General features: G+C 36.5%; 1 protein-coding gene across 2 annotated transcripts; it reads left to right on the forward strand.

Annotated features, from left to right (window-relative positions):
- The first annotated feature begins 525 nt into the window (after nt 1–525).
- On the forward strand, nt 526–19,292 carry LOC133692028 (histone-lysine N-methyltransferase, H3 lysine-9 specific SUVH4). Of its 2 annotated transcripts, XM_062112687.1 has the most exons (16): nt 526–794; nt 826–1,318; nt 1,587–1,688; nt 3,486–3,554; nt 4,061–4,115; nt 4,260–4,369; nt 5,120–5,296; nt 6,441–6,539; nt 7,561–7,659; nt 13,466–13,515; nt 13,611–13,699; nt 16,549–16,708; nt 16,835–16,940; nt 17,045–17,227; nt 17,788–18,021; nt 18,832–19,292. In XM_062112687.1, the coding sequence occupies exons 2-16, from the start codon at nt 905–907 to the stop codon at nt 18,943–18,945; spliced, it is 2,061 nt and encodes a 686-aa protein (XP_061968671.1). In that variant the 5' UTR covers nt 526–794; nt 826–904; the 3' UTR covers nt 18,946–19,292. The 2 variants fall into 2 exon arrangements, with proteins under 2 accessions (XP_061968671.1, XP_061968672.1); XM_062112688.1 differs by lacking the exons at nt 526–794; nt 826–1,318; nt 1,587–1,688 and having other exon boundaries at nt 4,018–4,115.
- The last annotated feature ends 37 nt before the right edge of the window (nt 19,293–19,329 follow it).

Below are 19,329 nucleotides of genomic sequence, written 5' to 3' on the forward strand. Positions count from 1 at the left end.
GATCCAAAGCTCTAGGATCTGGCATCTAGACTCGCAGTTCTTGGGTTCAGTGTTCGGATCCAAGGCTCTTTGATCTGACTTTACAGACAGACCTAGATTCAAAACTTTTAGGTCTGACAGTGTAGCCAGTCCCACACCTAAGACTTTTGGGTCTGATACTTTGCTGATAGACCTAACATTCTTGGTATTGGTATTGCAGCTAGACACAAATTTAATGTTCTTGAGTTTTGTATTGTAGCAAAATTTAAGGCTCCTGAATCTAATTTTAGTGATAAACTTAACACTTTTAAGTCGTATTTTTTTTTTTATATTTTTTTATTATAAAAAAACCCCGTGTATCTGGGCGGCTAATTAGTATTACCTAAAAGTAGAAAAAGAAATAGTACCAAACACCTAATCATTTAATAATTGAGATTTGGTTATTTTTATTTTGTTTTTAGGCGCGGGAAAAAATAGAAAACACTGAACAGGAGGGAGATGATAAAGATAAATAAAAAAAGCTACAGTTTTGGTTTGCACCGCACGCGCTGGGACCGTACCATACAGGAATGGAGAGAATCGATCAATGAGGAGCATCCTCTTCCCTCCTTTTTTCTCCTTCTTGCTTCACAGTCAGTCACATTATCTGTCTGTCACTTCCATTATTTTCAATCTCACGCGCCTCGCTCCCTCTCGAATCCCTATTCCCTCCTCTTTCTCCTTCTTGCTTCTCAATAGTAACCATCATCTGTCTGTCACTTCCAAATTATTTTGAATTTCACGCGCCTCCCTCTCTCTCAAACCCCTAAAAATTCAAACCCCCAATTTCTTTTTTTTTGGTAAGTAAAACCCCCAATTTCTCCTCTCGCAAATCCCTAATTCCACCAGTGATTTTTTTATTTATTTTAGATTTGTGAGGTGAAAAATGGTGGAGCAATGCGTGAGCAATGGTCCGGAAAGGAAAACAGTAGCGAAAAATGGGAGAAAAGAGAGAAAAAAGACAGAGACACAGAGGAGGACGAGTGATAGAATCAAGAGCAGGCAGAGAGAGGAGAAGGAGCATTTGGTGAGAAAGAGAGTGCAGATATTGGATGGGCAAGAAGATAAAGGAAACCCTAGAAAGAGATCGAATGTCAATGCGACTGAAGAGGAGAAGGAGAAGGAGGTTGCGATGGCTGAAAGGATGGTAAATCAAGTTTTGGGGTCAACTGAAGTGCAAAAGGAGGTGACTTTAGGTGATGCTAGTGGTGCGGGTGGTGCGTTGCCTGATAAAAGTGCTACTGTTAAAGTTAAGGATACTTTAAGGCTGTTTAACAAATTTTATCTCCAGTTAGTGCAGGTATATTTCTCTTTAGAAACCCACTTTTTTTCCTCTTCTCCTACTAGTGTTTTGTTGTTGCTATGTTTACTGTTTTGCTTTTTTTTTTTTAATTTCTTGATTTCAGGTATTGAGTTGGGTGGTTTCATAATGGCTTGCTTGTTTGGCCTGATTTTTGTTGTGTGTTTAGTGTCATGGCTTGTTAATGTGTTGGTTTTTGAAGATTTTGTGTTTATGTTTCATTAAATTTGAGTTGAGGGAGTTTACATTTTTTTTCTATGATGCATAGGAAGAAGAGTTGAGGTGTGCGAAAGCAAAAGTTGATAAAAAGGTCTCCCAAGGTTCAAAAAAATTCCTCAAAGGTTCGAAAAAATCAGCTGATAAATCCAAGGTTAGCTTCTCCTTCTGACTTTTGCTTCAGTCATGCAATTTTCTTTGCCTCGGTCCACGTTGCTTTCGCATGGTTTACTACCCTTGTTCACAATTTTTACTTTTCGTATGCGAAGGTATATCAAGTGGGTATGGATCGTTTCTTAATCTGCATCTTTCATGCAAACATTTGACGAATTACGCTCTTATGCCATTAGAGTGCCTTGAATGAAACATTATTGTCTTGATCTTCTCATTATGTGACTTCCTATCCATTTTGAGGTCCTCTGGGATAGTGACACTCTGGTAAGCTCCTACTTCAATAGCGTTGATGTGAACATTTAGCAGAATCTGGTCCATGGGCAGTATTTGAGAGATTCGGTGCTTTGTTTTTTATCAGTTGGTTTATATTATAGCACAAAGGGTGATTGGGGACCTGGAGGAGGATGATAAGGCTAGAAAGGAACTCAATAATAATATAAAACATCGTGTTAGTTTTTCAAGTGGATCTTTTGTGAAAAAATGGTGCTAAGGATGAAGGAATTATTCTCCTTGAAGGAGTGGCAATCACTGTTTTTATGGAAATGGGGTTGAAAGTTAGATGTAGTTGCATGCAGACTGCGCTCTGTGATGATTATCTAGGTTTTTGATGGGAACAAGCAAAAGACTACCCGTGGAAGAAGTATCCACTTTGTCCTTGATGGATATTTTGTTGAGATTCTTGCATTTTTTGGTGTATCGGCCAGTCTTCTTTATTAATACGGAGGATTTTCTGATTTTTGTTTTGTTTATTTGTGTTCTTTGAATTATTGTTGAAAACCTATATTATTTTGATGTCATTTCCTGTGAATGGGTGACGCTAGTTGGTGTGTGTAATTTAGTGAGTGTTTGTTTTTGCATTACAACCTACTTTTTGCTTGAAAAAGCATCAAATTGAATTTTTTAGGTGTTTTTAGATGATTTCAATGTGCTGATGTCAAAAATTAAAAAAAAACAAAATCTGAAAAAACATCATTTTGATATATTTTCAATTGAAAAGCACCCTCATCACAACACCAAACACACACTTATTCTCTCTTTATTAATAAAAAAAAGGTGCATTGGTAATTCAATTTGTACAAGGACATCTTGCCTATCAACGAGGAGCTTCCCGTGATGAGCAGAGAGAATACTTTAGGAAGCAGCCTTCAAATAAACCAGAATACTTGAAATTCAGTCATCCAAATTCCTCCATTTAACGCATATAGGTGTTCCTTTTATAGGACACCAAAATGGTCTAGCTGTCCTAAACTAAATTGGAAATAGAAAAACAATTAGGAAAAAGGAAAACCATAAATACCAGATACTCCTAATGAATATTGTATTTCCCTAAATAAGCTAAGATTCCTAGATAGTACTAATATTTTCTAAGCATAATGAATTCCTAGTTAGACCACGACAAGAAATCTTAAAATCTAAAATCAAATTAAATTAACATACAGATTTTCCTTTTCTTGGTTGCATCGTCATGCAACATCCATCTCTTGGAGTTATGGACGAATTTGAAGTAGGAGCATTTGAGTGATTGATTGCGTTTTAAAGCATTGAGAGTGTCTAAGTGGGATGCTATTACCAAACAAAGTTTGAATTGAGTTCTTTGCTGTCCTTCCATGATCGAAGCTGTTCTTTAATTCTTCATCTTGAAATGTGCTTTTGTAACATCTTCTAACATATATGTGCACTGATGATCTTCAAATAATAGTAGGAAATTGAATGCTGTTTTGTGATCTGGGCAGTGCATATTTTCTCCTACATATGCTGATCTACAATTTTGGTGCAGAAAGAAAAACCATCTGAAGATGGTGACAAGAAAAAAGCCAAGCGTCCTGATTTAAAGGCAATAACTAAGGTAAGTGAAGATGCAACGAGTCTGACTCTTTTTAAGAAATTTTACGTACTTATATCACTTCTTAGGGTGTTAATTCTAATAGAGCTACTCTTTATGAATAATTCATCTCAGGTGCAATTCCACCTTTCATGATTGCTCAGCTTGTCATAAATGGATGAACATTGAGTATTTCTTCTTTGTTTCACTTGTCCACCTGCTAAGTTCGTGATTTTAAATTCATGATTCATAATGTACTATATATGCTTTTCAATCACCGAAAGATTGAATCGGTTTTCTCTTTTCTTTTTATCTCTTGGTCATATCTGTACCTAGACAATTATCATCTTTGCATCTTGATGTTATAGATATGATGATGACAATGTTCCTTGTCATTTTTTCCTATCAAACTCTGTACTTTGTATTTAAATTGAACGGGACTGATTGTAGAAAAACATGATGTTATCTTTTGTTTCTTTGCAACTAGGAAATAATCTTTATTTCCTCTTCAAATTGAAATGCTCTGGCAGATGTTTGAAGCTAATGCTACAATGTATCCTGAGAAAAGAATTGGTGATCTTCCAGGTTGGTAACTTGTATTTCTATTGTTTTTGACCATTTACACTTTCATACTTTTGTTTGTTGTGTTTAGTATCTCCTTTAACATGTATGATTATGAAACAATCACCTGTTTCATGCTGGGAAATGACTGTTGGGTCCAACTAGCAGGTATCAGTGTTGGGCACCGTTTCTATTCTAGGGCTGAAATGGTTGCTGTTGGCTTTCATAGCCACTGGCTGAATGGAATTGATTATATGGGGCAGTCCTACAGGAAGGGGGTAAGCATCAATTTTATTTGTACTGTTTCCATTATTCTTATTCTTTCCTATTTGCCTTGGATGTCAGGTAGATGTATGATCATTTGAATTGTCCAATTCCCTATGATATGTAGAATAGACACTGCTTTTTGAGGGAGAAGTCAGTGGACCTTTTATTTTGTGAATATTGTAGGTTTTGGTATGGGAGAGGGCTCTTATTCCATGGAGATGTCTTGTGTCTTATATTGTTTGGTGTATTTGGATGGGTTGCAAATCACATGCTCTCAATTTTTTTTGTAGCAGATACTGTGAGATATAAGTCTTTTTGATTTTGTTCTGGAGTTTTTTTAGGAGTTTATATGGCTGATATTTGATGGGATCAAATTGCCCTTTTGTATTGATTTTGATGTGATATTTTTTTTTACATGGAGGATTCTAGTTCTCCACATTTTAATCTTCACTTCTTTACTTTACATTGATACAGTACTCTTTTATAAAAAAATAGTGTTGTTTAGAATGAAGGATGCTGTTTAAGCATGTCTTTATCCAATCCCTCAGTATTTCTCAGTATTTTTTGGACATCTGTGATAGGTTATCCACGATTGAAGATTTCTTGCTTTGTAGCTTAGTCATGGTGTAAAATCATATTTTTGTACATCTAAATTTCGTAAGTCAATAACTACTAGTAATTAGAGGATTTTTTACTCAAAGAATTTGTACACTACATGATACAGATTGATGTGACAACCATTTTTCCTTCAAAATTTACAGGTGTACCATAATTATACGTTCCCACTTGCCGTGGCCATTGTTATATCGGGGATGTATGAGGATGACCTAGATAATGCCGAGGATGTTATCTATACTGGCCAAGGTGGGCATGATTTAACTGGAAATAAGCGTCAAATTCGTGACCAAAAGTTGGAGCGCGGTAATTTGGCATTGAAGGTGCAATTAACTTAATCCCAAAACCTCCTCAATGGGTATTTCTTTTCCACTATTTGCATTTGAACTTGTACATATATTATTTAGTATTACGGTATATATAATGTGTAAAGTTTGTTATGCCTTATATGGCATATTGGACTATTGGTTTCTCCTCTCATTAACTTAAATTTGAGTTGGATGTTCAAAATTTATGATAGGACATTTAGTCTTGTTATGTTTCCTTACGTTCTAGGGCCATTCTTTGGGCTAGGGATGGCTATCAAGAGTGTAAGTGCTGATCTTTTTGGGGGCGTCAATCAGATTTGTGAGTGCCCATTTGGCCTTGTCTCCAGTAAAGTCACTTGCCATTTTAAAAGATAACAAGTGAAACATCCTGTATTAAGCTAACTAGTAGTAAGCCAGGATAAATCGAGGAAGAGGAAATGATCTTGCTTATTTGCTTCGGATATGACAATATTTTTCTCAATATTTTGAACACTGATGTAAATAGTTGCGTTTCTTAATCATAAAATCATTTTATGCATCAATGGACCAATGTTGTCTTGCTAATAGGTACACTAGATAATTTGGGTTGGGTTTCCAGGCGTGTTTACGGTTTAGATTAGCAAGTCTGTCACCCTTTTCGCTGTTGATACATAGGAGAGCAAGCACAGGGAAGGGGAAAGGTGAGATTACAGCCTTTCTTGTCAGCATTGAAAGCACTCCAATTTGCTACTTGATAAAAAGTTGATCCTCACTACCCCCCCAATAATTTCACCGTTTTGTAGCATCGTCTTGTGAATCTCTTGTTAGAGTTATGTCATGTTGACAGTCACTTCTGGTTGAAGTCAAGGACCAAAGAGAAATGCATCAGAGGTTGTCTTGATTTGAATTCATACACACACAAATTCGTACAAATGTCTGTTCAAGTGCATATGCGTGCCCCCCCCCCCCCCCCCCCCCGGCCCGGTCTAAGCATACACATACGTAAACACCCACACACAACATAAAGGGTTCGAGATCAGACTATCAAACTGACATTTTTTCTCTCTCCACGAATGCATGCACTTTTGTTGGGCTGGTAGACTAATGTAGGATCCTGTGGTTTGGCTTTGGATTTAAAATCTCATTGCTTGATTACTGCTTGTTCTGCATTTAATTGCAGAATTGTGTGGAGCAATGTGTTCCTGTACGAGTTGTTCGTGGCCATGAATGTGCCAGCAGCTACTGTGGCAGAGTTTACACCTATGATGGCTTGTACAAGGTACATCTCTAATTCACATGGTGTTTGTGTACTTGTTGGGCCAATTAATGCAACAAGTTGCGAGAAAAACTGTACGAGATATGTTGTGGCCCTTTTGACTGTTGATTCCTACTTTGGCCCAGATTTTGTTTTTTCTAAGTCATTTTAAAATTAGGTCCGCTCTTTCAGTTTTATGCACATAGGATCTTGGTGTAATGAGGTTTAGACTTTAGATCTTCAATCAAGGTCTTATTTTCTAAAAGAAATTAATTGAAAATCATCTAATTTTAGTGACTAAGGGTATAATTGAAAATGAGAAGATGGAGAGTGAGCAGCAACTGAAAGAAGGAAACTGTGCATATTACTGTTATCTGGTTCTATGGAGGCTGCTCCATTTTCCCGTTTTGCAGGCTGCAGTTTGTTAAAAGGGCAATTGATATTATATCACCTGAATTAAAATTGAGTTAAAATCATTTATTGCTTTTGCCAACCATTTCAAGTTTAACAGGGGATCTTTTGAAGTTCTTCTCCTGGTTTTAAAGGAAAAGGAAAACATAATTAAACATCTGTAAGAAGTGACATCATGAAGTTCAATTATTAGTCAATAGCTCTCTCTCTGTCCATAATGCTGGTCCATTTCCATACAGAACGACTTTTGAACTAGTGTGTTAATTACCCTTCATATGTACACCTTCATTCTCACACAGCAGCCAACCATTTGTTAGAAGAAAAAAGTTTGAACCTTATTGTTCTATTAAATATCTTGTCCATAGGATGAGCTTTTTGCTAACAGCGATGGGCAAAATAAGAACTTCCACAATAATCACTGTCAGGCTTTGGGCAATGGCATATACTGTAAGGGCTGGAAGAAGCAACGTTGGACCTATCCTATAGGATATAGGGGGCGGTTGCATATTTCTTTCTTACTTCTTTTTTCCTTGTTCATGCTTACCTCTTGTATTTTTCCATCTCTTCCTCTTCATGTTTTGCCAAGAGTCAATTGTTCTAATTTCAGCTGATAGTGCTTTTACTTGTTATACAGGTTGTTCAATACTGGGCAGAGAAAGGTTTATCTGGATTTACTGTGTTTAAGTATCGACTGAGGCGGCTGGAAGGGCAGCCAATTCTGACCACCAACCAGGTTTTTATGTTTCCTTTTCTATTCAAAGACATTTTTACTTTCTTGACTGACTGTTGTTCATTGGCAAAATCTCTTGCTTAGAGATACCAGTATGGTTATTATTTTCTATATTCAGAATTGTCTGAATCAAAAGCTGCAGTGTAGGCTCCTGCAGCTCATTGGTCTTGTTGTACATTAGGCTCTACTATATGTCTTTATTTATTTGCTTGTGCGATTAATAAAAGCAAATTTCACTGGCAACACACTCTCAGTTGTTGATATCAAATGGTGCACCAATTTTAGGCTATTACCACAGGGTTGTCTATGAATACAAATGTGTCTTGTTTTAGTTTTTGGATATTGTAAAAAAATGGTGTTTGCAAAGCATATGCTACACATCCTACGTTTTGGACATGCCCACATTTTAGTTTAAGATGCTCCAAATACACTTGGGTCCAGCTTATTAAAGCCCACAGGAGAATCAGCTGAGGTCAGTTTCATTACCATCTGTAGTACCTCAGTTCAGCATTCAAAGTGCTAGCTCAGATTGCTTCTGGGGTCACCAGACCTCGAATAAATATCATGAATTCTCACACATGATGTGGGTTCTAGAGCATTATATTGATAGTATGGCATAGCCGAATATGTTTTAGTATTTATTCTGTCATTCTCTCTGAAAACATAGAAGAAGAAAACAAATATTCTCGCTTACTTTTTACATTGATCAATCTATCCCTTATATACAAGATAGGAACCCTATATAGGAAAGTAAACTAATTAGAAGCCCTACAATTAGGACCCTATATTAGGAAATAATTAGGCTCTATATTGTTTCCTAATTTTGTGCTATTTACAACCTGCAACACTCCCCCTCAAGCTGGATCATAGATATTTATTATGCCCAGCTTGTTACAAAGATAATCAACCCGAGCCCTGTTTAGAGCTTTCGTGAAAATATCCCCCAATTGTTCTCCAGCCTTCACATACCCTGTGGAAATCAAACCTTGCTGTATTTTCTCACGGATGAAATGGTAGTCAATTTCAATGTGCTTAGCTCGTTTATGGAAAACAGGATTATATGCAATATGAAGAGCAGCTTGGTTATCACACCACAATTTTGCCGGTACTGAAGCCTTGAGGCCTACTTCAGTTAAGAGTTGATATATCCATATTATTTCACACACAGACTGTGCCAAGGCTCCATATTCTGATTCTGCACTCGATCGTGACACAACATTTTGCTTCTTTTCCACGAAACCAAATTGCCTCCAACAAAGACACAATAACCTGATGTGGATCTTCTATCTACCTTGGACCTGCCCAATCTGCATGTGAAAAACATTCAATATGAGTGTGTTCGTGATTTTCATACAAGATACCACGTCCAGGTGCTCCTTTTAAGTAACACAAAATCTGTTCTAAAGCTGCCCAATGGTGAACTGTTGAGGATGACATAAACTGATTTACAACACTGACAGAATAAGCAATATCTGGACGAGTCACTGTAAGATAATTCAACTTCCCAACCAGTCTTCTATATTTCTCTAGATCTTCAAATAATTCACCATCTTTTGTAAGTTGCGAATTAGGAATCATTGGGACACTACATGGTTTCGCCTCTAATTTTCAAGCACATATTTCCTCTGAGATAGGAAGATACCATTTTTGCTCCTATTTACTTCATCACCCAAGAAATACTTTAGCATTCCTAAATCTTTCGTGTGAAACTGAGTGTGAAGAAAGGACTTAAGAGATGAGATTCCTGTAATATCACTTCCAGTAATGACAATGTCATCTACATACATAATTAAAAGAATTATGTCAGCATCAGATTGTTTGTAGAAAACAGAGTGGTCAGACTTACTTTTTGTCATGCCAAACTTTTCAACTTCCTGACTATATTTTCCAAACCAAGCACGAGGACTCTGTTTCAAACCATACAGAGATCTGCGAAGATGACAAACTTTCCTATACTCCCCCTGAGCAACAAATCCAGGAGGTTGCTCCATATAAACTTCTTCTTGATGATCACCATGAAGAAAAGCATTCTTGATATCCAGCTGATGCAAAGGCCAACTATAAGTAGCAGCCTTAGAAATAAATAACCCATCAGGATTTACCTTAACCGTGAACACCCACTTACATCCAATAGCTTGTTTCCCTGGAGGTAATTTGAGCAAGTTCCAAGTACCATTGTCATCTAAAGCATTCATTTCCTCTATCATTGCATTATGCTAGTCAGGATGAGATATGGCTTCATGAATAGTTTTGGGAATAGAGATGGAATCGAGAGAAGCAATAGAAGAACAAGAAGGTGACAAGTGGTGATAAGAAACAAAGGAAGTTTACAAGTGGTGATAAGAAACAAAGGAAGAAACTGGATAAGTACATTGACGTTTACCTTTGCGTAAAGCAATAGGAAGAGCATCGCTTGAGGTTGGATCTGATGACGAAGGAGCTGGTGTAGGACATGTAGCAGGAGGGATTTGTCGTTTGGAGTAGACTTGAAGAATGGGAGGCTTAGTAACATCCGGTTCAGAGGATGTGATGGTATAGACTAACAAGTCATCATCCTCCCCCTGACAAGCAAGAGTGGAAGATTGAAAATATGGTGTAGCTTCCAGGAAAGTAACATCAGTTGAGACAAGATATTTATTGAGGCTAGGACAATAGCATCGATATCCTTTTTGAAGACGAGAATAACCAAGGAAAATACACTTCAAAGACTTGGGATCTAATTTGGTGACATGCGGACGGACGAACATCCCGGACAAAGCAAGTGCTACCAAATATCTTAGATGCAATAGGAAACAATGACTTGGTTGGAAAAAGGATACTGTAAGGGGTCTCATCATGAAGAACAGAGGAAGGCATATGATTAATTAGAAAACATGTTGAAACTGCATCAGCCTAGAAGAAGATTTGGGAACAGTCATGTAAAATAATAGGGCTCTTGTTGTTTCAAGAAGATGTCTGTTTTTCCGTTCTGCTACTTCATTCTGAGGAGTATCAACACATGAAGTTTGATGAAGGATGCCATTGTGAATCATGTAAGTTTGAAAAGATGCTGACAAATATTCTTTGGCATTATCACAACGCAATGTATGGATAGAAACATTAAATTGAGTTTTAATCTCAGCACAAAAACAAAAATGAGAAAACAACTCAAAATGACTTTTCATTAATATAACCAAGTCACACGAGAGTAAGCATCAACAAAAATAACGAAGTACTTAAATCCAGTTTTAGACGGAACTGGACAAGGACCCCAAACATCAGAATGAACTAATTCTAAAGGAAAACTTGCTCTTTTATTCACTCGAGAGTGAGAATGAAGACGATGGTGTTTGGCAAATTGACACGACTCATAATCTAATAAAGACACCCTACTAAACTGTGGACAAAGTTTCTTTAGCAAAGGTAAAGAAGGATGGCCAAATCAACAATGCATCTCAAGAGGGGTTGTTACACCATAACAAGTTATGGATTTGGGTATTTGTGTGTCAAGAATGTAGAGACCTCAGACTCATGTCCTTTACCAATAATCTTCTTCGTCATAAGATCCTGAAATAAGCAATGATCAGGAAAGAATAAGATGCAACAGTTAAGCGCACGAGTAAGTGTGCTTACAGAAATTAAAATAAATGACAACTGAGGTAAATGTAGAATAGATGATAAAGGAATCAAAGGAGTTAGGGTAATTGTGCCAGACCTAAGAACACAAGATGTTGACCCATCTGCTAAAGTAACATTAGAGGTGGATGTATTTGACTGAAAAGTAGAAAAGAGATTGGAATTACCTGTCACATGATCTGTGGCACCAGAATCAATGACCCATTTGGAGGATGAGGAAATAAGACAAGTATTCGATTTACCTGACTCGGCAATGGTAGGAACGTGAGTAGATGAAGACTTTAAAGATTCTTGGTATTAAGAGAACTTGACAAATTCATCTGCAGAGATAAGAAATGATTTTTCAGATTTATCATTAGTAGATGCAATATGGGCCGAGTGAGTTTTCTGAGTTTTGTTTTGTAGTCTTCTACAATCACGTTTCATATGTCCTGGCTTATGACAATAATGATACACAATCCCTCCTGAATCTTGTGTACGATCAAAATTGCTTGCCTCTCCTTTGTTACAACCTTTGTAATGTGATCGCCCAACTTCATACTCATTAATTTGACTGACAAGAGCACTACTATACTGGACAGGTGGAGAACTTTTTGTGCGAAGTACCCTACTAAATGCATCTTGTAACGAAGAGATCTCAGAACTAGAGAGAATCTGAGATTTGGCAGTCTCAAATTCAGAAGGGAGACCAGCAAGAAAACTCATGACAACCATCTTCTCCCTTTGACTTTGCTGTATTTTTACACTAGGACTAAAAGTTAACAACATATTAAGCTCCTTATAAGTTCTTTTAAAATCCATAAAGTAACTTGTAAGAGATCTATCATGTTTTTCTGCACGGTAAAAGGCCTTGCACAACTCATAAATGCGGGAAACATTCTCTTTTCCAGAATACAAGAAATCCAGATATTCCACCAATTCCTTAACAAATTTACAATGATTGATCAAGCCAATTACCTCATTATTAATGGAGTTCTGTATCTGCAAGAATAATCGGGCATCCTCCCTCGGCCATGCCTGTCTTGAATCATCTTTAGGTGGATCATTAGTCATATGATTATCCTTATCGATACTTCGTAAATAAAGACGAATGGTCGTACTCCAATCCAAATAATTGGAGCCATTAAGCTTGTGTTCAGTGATTTTTGACATCACTGGGATGACATCAGATATTACTTCTGCCATTTTATTAGCCATAACTCACAAAATTTTATTTGTACATCTCATCAAATAAAATTGTCGTTGAAAACAAGAAAATCTATTCTGGATTCCAACAGCCACACCAGGGGAGAGATTGACACAACGAAGCACAAATATGTGCTATACCAAATTTTGTAGTATTAGGTCAAATATGAGCAACCAATGCTCTGATACCATGAAAACATAGAAGAAGAAAACAAATATTCTTTCTTTTACATTGATCAATCTATCCCTTATATTCAAGATAGGAACCCTACATAGGAAAGTAGACTAATTAGAATCCCTACAATTAGGACCCTATATTAGGAAATAATAAGGCTCTATATTATTTCCTAATTATGTGCTATTTACAACCTGGAACACTCTCCTTTGGCAAAATTCCTGCTGCAACAGTGTTCCTCTCCCACCATCGCTGGTTTTAAATTTTCATAATGAGACCAACAACTTTAAATGCTACAGCTCTTTAATTTTGGTTAGGTAATTGGCTACATGGATTCTCGTCCTCCCCACTCTTAACACTTCAATTTGAGTGTTCTTCTTTGTCACCGGTGCATTCATAGGTGCACTTGGATTATGTTGAAAGCATCTTACACCACCGTCCCTTAACTAATCGTTGATAGGGCTCACCTCAACTTTCTGCAGAAAGTACAATTTTCATTACGGTTTCTTACCCCATAAAAGTTTTTGATTGTAAAACACTCCAGTGATGCTGCTTCTCTCAACCATCATGTTTTTATTCTATGCATAATATACTGGATGTTCCCTCCCTTTCAATCACTTTTCTTTGATTGGATGTTGCTTATAAGAATGGAGTGTCGTTTGGATATTGTTCTCCATTTTCTTCATAGCCAACTCAATGATTCTGCTTATACTTAATAGGATGTAGTGATTTCTATTCATCACTTTTTCCCTCGTCTGCATTCCAAAATACATTTTTCACTCTATATCTATCCTGAACAGCCTTGGATTGCACATTTATTCACTCTTATGACAGGTTCAATTCAGCTATGGACGTGTTCCCCAATCTGTTGCTGAAATACGAGGGTATAAGAAGAATATCATTCTATTATAGTCTTGAAGCTCTTTGCTTTTTGCATTACTATGAGGCGTAATTAGTTTCTGTTGTTTATTTTGCTAAGGTTGGTGTGTGAGGATATTAGTGGAGGTCAAGAGGATGTCCCAATTCCAGCTACCAATTTGGTTGATGATCCGCCTGTTGCTCCATCAGGCAAGTTAAACTTTTAAATTTGTTTGCTTAATCAGTTACTATTCTACATATAATGTGAAAGTGGAAGTTAACATAGTTTAAAATCGCGGCCGCAATTGTGGCACAGCTGCAGTCAAAGCATTGTGACTGTTGCTTTTTGATTCATTAGTAACTCTAAGTCAATATTCAGTAGCACAGATGTTTAATATCTAATATGCTGAGTTAGAAGCTTGAAAAAGTTTTTCCTCTGAGCACTTGTCAAGGTGACAAGTTTGAAATGTTCTGGTTCCACGGGCAACAACAAATCTGCTCATTTGGTGTAGCTATCCTTTGCAACTCAATGGATTCTGTATCAAAATTCAAGAGTTTAATAAACTTTGTGAGGGTATTTTTACCTATCTTAAAAACAAAATATTAAATTAAAAATCCCATTTTTTGTTTGAGAGGCATTGGTTGGTTGAAGGATAAGGAAACTGAAATGATCTGATTGTTTTAAATCAAGTATGGTATGTGAAAAGGTAAAAGGAATTTACTCCTTAAAATTCTTTTAAGTCCTGGCATATGAAACATATTATTGTTTTGATGTTCTTATTGTGTATATGACACTTGATTCAAATATTAAAAGAATCAAATCTAAAAGGATGGTAAAAAATAAAAGGTTTAGAGAAGGAATGTCTAGTCTTTTGCCGAGAACAATAACTTAGAGCATTGTTATTGTAATATATTGAAACAAATTAATCTGCATGCAATATAAATTTTTTTTTACAAGAAAAATGTTTTCAGGATTGCAAGAAGTTAAAAAAAACTTAGAGATGGAGATGAAGGTGATTTTATCAAAAAAAGAAAATAAAAAGAAAAAGAAAAAAGATGATGCTGTATGTGAGAGAGGTTAGAAATTAAATGGTATCGAGACTTTTAAAATCGTATAAGATGATACGTTTGTAACATTCAAGGATGCTTTATATTTGAAGGTTGAAATTATGAAAAACATTAGAAAGGATTAAACAAGTGAAAGATGTGAAACATGAAAGATAACTTGATAAAATGTGAATAATGAAATGGTTAAAGGAATTAATTAGTATTACATCATGGAAGATGATTTAGTTCTTTGTATTTTACCTTTTCTGATGACATATAACACATGATTAAATCCTAAAAAAATGGTTTGGGCCTTCAAAATGCATGGTAAAATTAGAAGATATATCTGGAAGATGAAAAACTGAAAAATTAGCTAGTATGGAGCGTCGTTGAAATCATGGAAGGGAAAAGGATGGATATGTTTAAAGGTCTAAATAAATACCATTTTCGTTTTGATTTTTCTAGCTTACATTAACATGAAGCATGAAGTTTTATGAACTACAGAATTGGCTCAGTATATAACTAGATAAGGGAAGAGGGTTCAAGAGCATTTTTAATGCTTTTATGGGTAATGCCAAAAAGAATTGTGAAATTTGTGTTAAGTTTCAACCAGGGACCCAATTACCAGTGGGTGAGTAAATGAAAATTCCTTCCAGAATTGGAGCAAAATGAAACTTTACAAAATCAGTCTGGACTCAGTTTTTGGCCATTTTTATATTTTGAGGGCCAACTGTATTAGGAACTTGACTGGTTTCCAGTTTTCTTAGTCGATTTGCATACTTGTCTAAGTTTACAACATTGCTTTTAAGTTTTAAGTATGTATGATTGTTCTTTATTTTATACTTTTCAGTATTACATTCACTTACAAGCATTTGTGATTTATTCTTTTACGATTCTAATTTGTGGTTCCCTAGTTTGTTGTGAGATGCCTTTCCTCTTCCCCAACAAGATCATAGCTCTCATGCCACTTATAGGAACGTTGGATAGGGTTTCTTTATTCTAGGATCTGCCCACTCATTATATTAAATCATCTCATGGTTTTACAAATTCAAAAAAACCCTTCCATTTGCATAGTAAATAATTTATTCCCATAGCTGTGCATAAGTTTTGAAATCTGTTGGATACTGGGCCTTTTGCTTTGATGAATTGTTAGTGTGGGCTGCCTTGGAAAATGTGATGATAGTTTCTCCCATTTTTTCCTACCATCTGGTTGTTCAATCTTGTCTTGATTTGGTCACTGAATTTTTTGTACTTTGGTGCATTTGTTATCCCATCTGTCTTGACCTGCAACCATGAGGCTGTAGCCTCAAGAAGAGTGGTCACTGGTGATACTCAATGGCAGGCCTTCTAAGACCTTGGTTTCTGGGACATTACTTAATTGGACAGACCCTAAAAGGTCATTGGCCTTTTTTCTAAAGATAAAAGGAGCTCTCTGGCATTCTTGATTATGCATTTTGCCTTTGCTCTATTTCTTTCTCATTTGCTATCACTAGATCCATTAATAGGCCTAATCCAGGAGTAGAAAAGTTTTTCCTTCTCTTCTGCCCAGCCTACATTTGAAACCACTTTCATGCCTGGGCTTGGCCCTACTTGAACCTGAGATTTTCTAGGACAGGCCTCATGCTTTGTGATTTTTTTTTGAAAACATAAAATTATTTCATAATGAAAAAAATGTTTTAAAATTGAGAAATATGAAAAAAATTTTAAAACATTCAAGATACCAAAAAATAACCAGCTGTACTAAATTGGAATAGTTAAAATTAGCTTAAATAAATATAAATGTATTTGTATTGGGCTTTGATGGCCAAGCCTAAGCCTAATCCCAGACTGTGGTTATAAATGGTATACTGTTTCTTACTTGGAGAGTTGGACTGTTGTGCCTAAACCCCAGGGAGGAGTCAGCTTAAAAGGCATGGCTCTAGCTTACCTAGTGTACCCATAAGAAGTTCTAGATAGCATCCTCCTATGCTGCCAGAATTAATCTTGTGAATTTGAATCCTTGAAAATCTCAGGTTATACCTACTGCAAGTCTCTTCAAATTGCCAAAAATGTGAAGCTTCCTGCAAATGTGAGTGGATGCAACTGCCAAGGGACTTGTGTGGATCCAAGGACTTGTGCTTGTGCAAAGCTTAATGGCTCTGATTTTCCATATGTGCAAATTAATGGTGGCAGGTGAGTGTTATTTAACCATAGATTTAACAGAACTCAGTCAAATCTTAAATTGTAAAGTCCTTTACAGTCTGTTTACTTGGTTATTCTTGCATAATTGTACTTTTTTTTTTGTTTTTTTACCTTCAGGTTAATCGAAGCCAGGGCAGTTGTTTTTGAATGTGGCCCAAGTTGTGGATGTGGACCTGGTTGTGTAAACCGGACATCTCAACGAGGCATCAAGCATCGTCTTGAGGTGTCATTTATATCTATTTCCTTATAATTGCAATCTTGTTTTCCACTTTGTCAAGTTGATTTAGTTTGCTCTTTCTCTAAATTCTTGCTGGTTAATGTCGACAGGTTTTCCGTACTCCTAAGAAAGGATGGGCTGTTAGATCGTGGGACTTTATACCTTCTGGGGCGCCTGTTTGTGAGTACATAGGGGCGCTTGTGAGAACTGAAGACACAGATCATGTCTGCGAGAACAATTATATTTTTGACATTGACTGCTTGCAAACAATGAGGGGGCTTGGTGGAAGAGAGGTACCATAACAAACTCCTAGATATACTCTTAAGACTGGAAATCATTTCCTTTTCTTTTTTGTTTATTTGTATTCTGCATCCTAGTTGTTTGGGGCAACACGGTGACAGTGGCACCCTGTAGTTATACAGTCAACATTTGATCTCTAGTAAATGGAAGTTAGCTGAATTTCTACTTGGAAGTTGAGTACCTCCCTAAATTGGCAATGTTATCTCTAAGCTTGTTTCTCCTTTTTAATTGAGCAGTCTTAGAATATTTGGCCACTGGGCAATTTTATCTTCTTTTGAAATAATGCTAATTACATTCAAGTATAATAGCTAATAGCATTAGAAATTAATCATCATTTTAGTTTGGTCATGTGTTTAGCACATATTAATTTACTAAGTACTTGCATGTCATTGGAAATTCTTGTGAAATAAAGTTTTTTCATCATTTTTGACATACTTTAGTTTTATTGTTTGCCTATTATTTATCATGTGTGTGTTGGTTTTTTTTTTTGTTTATATTTCCATACCAAATGTGTTCTGCTGATGTTTTCTTTTGCTTTTGTTCTTTTGAACAGAGGCGACTAGGAGATGTGTCAGTGTCAGCAATTAACAGCTTTGATGGAGATGATCAGAAGTCTGAAAGTGTTCCAGAGTTTTGTATTGATGCAGGTTCTACTGGAAATATTGCCAGGTTCATCAATCATAGTTGTGAGCCCAATCTCTTTGTGCAATGTGTCCTGAGCTCGCATCACGATGTCAAACTTGCTCGGGTGATGCTGTTTGCAGCGGATAACATACCTCCTATGCAGGTTATTCACTATTTCTCTGGCTCTGTTGGGTGCTGTGGACATGCTCACTTTTTTTTTTTCTGTTCAACTCAAGCTGAGGATAATAGGTACTGTATGTGTATGGATATCAGTAGTAGGCCACCTGGAATGGGAGGAAAACTGTTATTCTCATTCCCAAAATTGCCTGGCTGGAAAACATAAAACCAGAATTCAATCATTTTGGGCATGCAACTGATTTCACAAGACAATTTTAAAACCTGGGCGGAGGATGGGTGTGACTGGAAATGGGACAAAGAGCACACTTCCATAACATCCTTTGTGACCGTGGACAGAAAATAGGAGCTTCTTCCCTTTATTTTGAGTATGTCTGGGGTTGTGGTAGAGTTGTCGGAAAATATTTTATCAGTTGTTTGTCCTATTTGAAACTGTATTTCAAATCCCAAGAACAATATGGTTTTGAAAAATCAATCCCAAAAACCTTTGTTGCATTATGTGTTGGATGAATGCCTATCTTTGAAAGGATTCGTGGTGTGGTGTTTAATTGTCACAGATGGAACTACTTGATAGGCTATAACTATTGATTGTCTTGGTCCTCATGGTTGCATCTGGATGAAGTCATTTGTATTTTTCTCTGTAATAAAAAGGTTGACTCCAAAAGACATCTTCAGGTCAGTTTGTCCCCTGGATGTCGTTGGTGATTTTTATCCTTAGAGTTTAAGGGCTAAGAAGTTCTGTTCATGACATTCGCTTAACTGTATGAATCTTTGGCATTTGTTTAGGACTGTAACTTGCATTCCACATGAAATTACCAGTTCTGTTGTTTTCTTTCAGGAACTTACTTATGACTATGGCTATGCCCTGGATAGCGTCTCTGGCCCCAGTGGAAAAATAAAACAGATGCCGTGCTACTGTGGTGCAGCAGATTGTAGGAAGCGCTTGTTCTAGTCAGAGTTGGTCAAGCTGCTTTTGTTCATCCAAACTGACCATCCTGCTCTTTTGACATTCTTGCCGGGGAATTTTGCCTTGCACTAGGGATGTGTACATTGACAATCGGTTAATATAGGGTATATCACACTGCTGCCTTGTGAAAAACATTATCTGATGCAGCCTGCAAGCCCTATTACCACCTTTTTTTAGTGAGATTCATTTTCAACTAAAATCCTGAGTTGTCAAAGGTCACAGCCATGTGTAAACGTTGTAACTCGCGGTAATGAACAGAGAAGAAATTTACATTTTAGTGCTTTTATGAATGTTTTGGAATTATATATTTGAAATTTTCACTGTTTCCACAATGCCCTTGTATAAAGTTTTGCCACAGTTGTTTTGCAT

Source organism: Populus nigra, chromosome 4 (assembly GCF_951802175.1).
Source record: "Populus nigra chromosome 4, ddPopNigr1.1, whole genome shotgun sequence".
NCBI lineage: Eukaryota > Viridiplantae > Streptophyta > Magnoliopsida > Malpighiales > Salicaceae > Populus > Populus nigra.

Bases quoted from the DNA above. Each gene is read 5' to 3' on its own strand.
- LOC133692028 (XM_062112687.1), top strand. From the start codon at position 905: ATGGTGGAGCAATGCGTGAGCAATGGTCCGGAAAGGAAAACAGTAGCG. The intron at 16,941-17,044 runs GTGTCATTTATA...TAATGTCGACAG, and splicing joins GCATCAAGCATCGTCTTGAG to GTTTTCCGTACTCCTAAGAA. The intron at 17,228-17,787 runs GTACCATAACAA...TCTTTTGAACAG, and splicing joins GGGGGCTTGGTGGAAGAGAG to AGGCGACTAGGAGATGTGTC.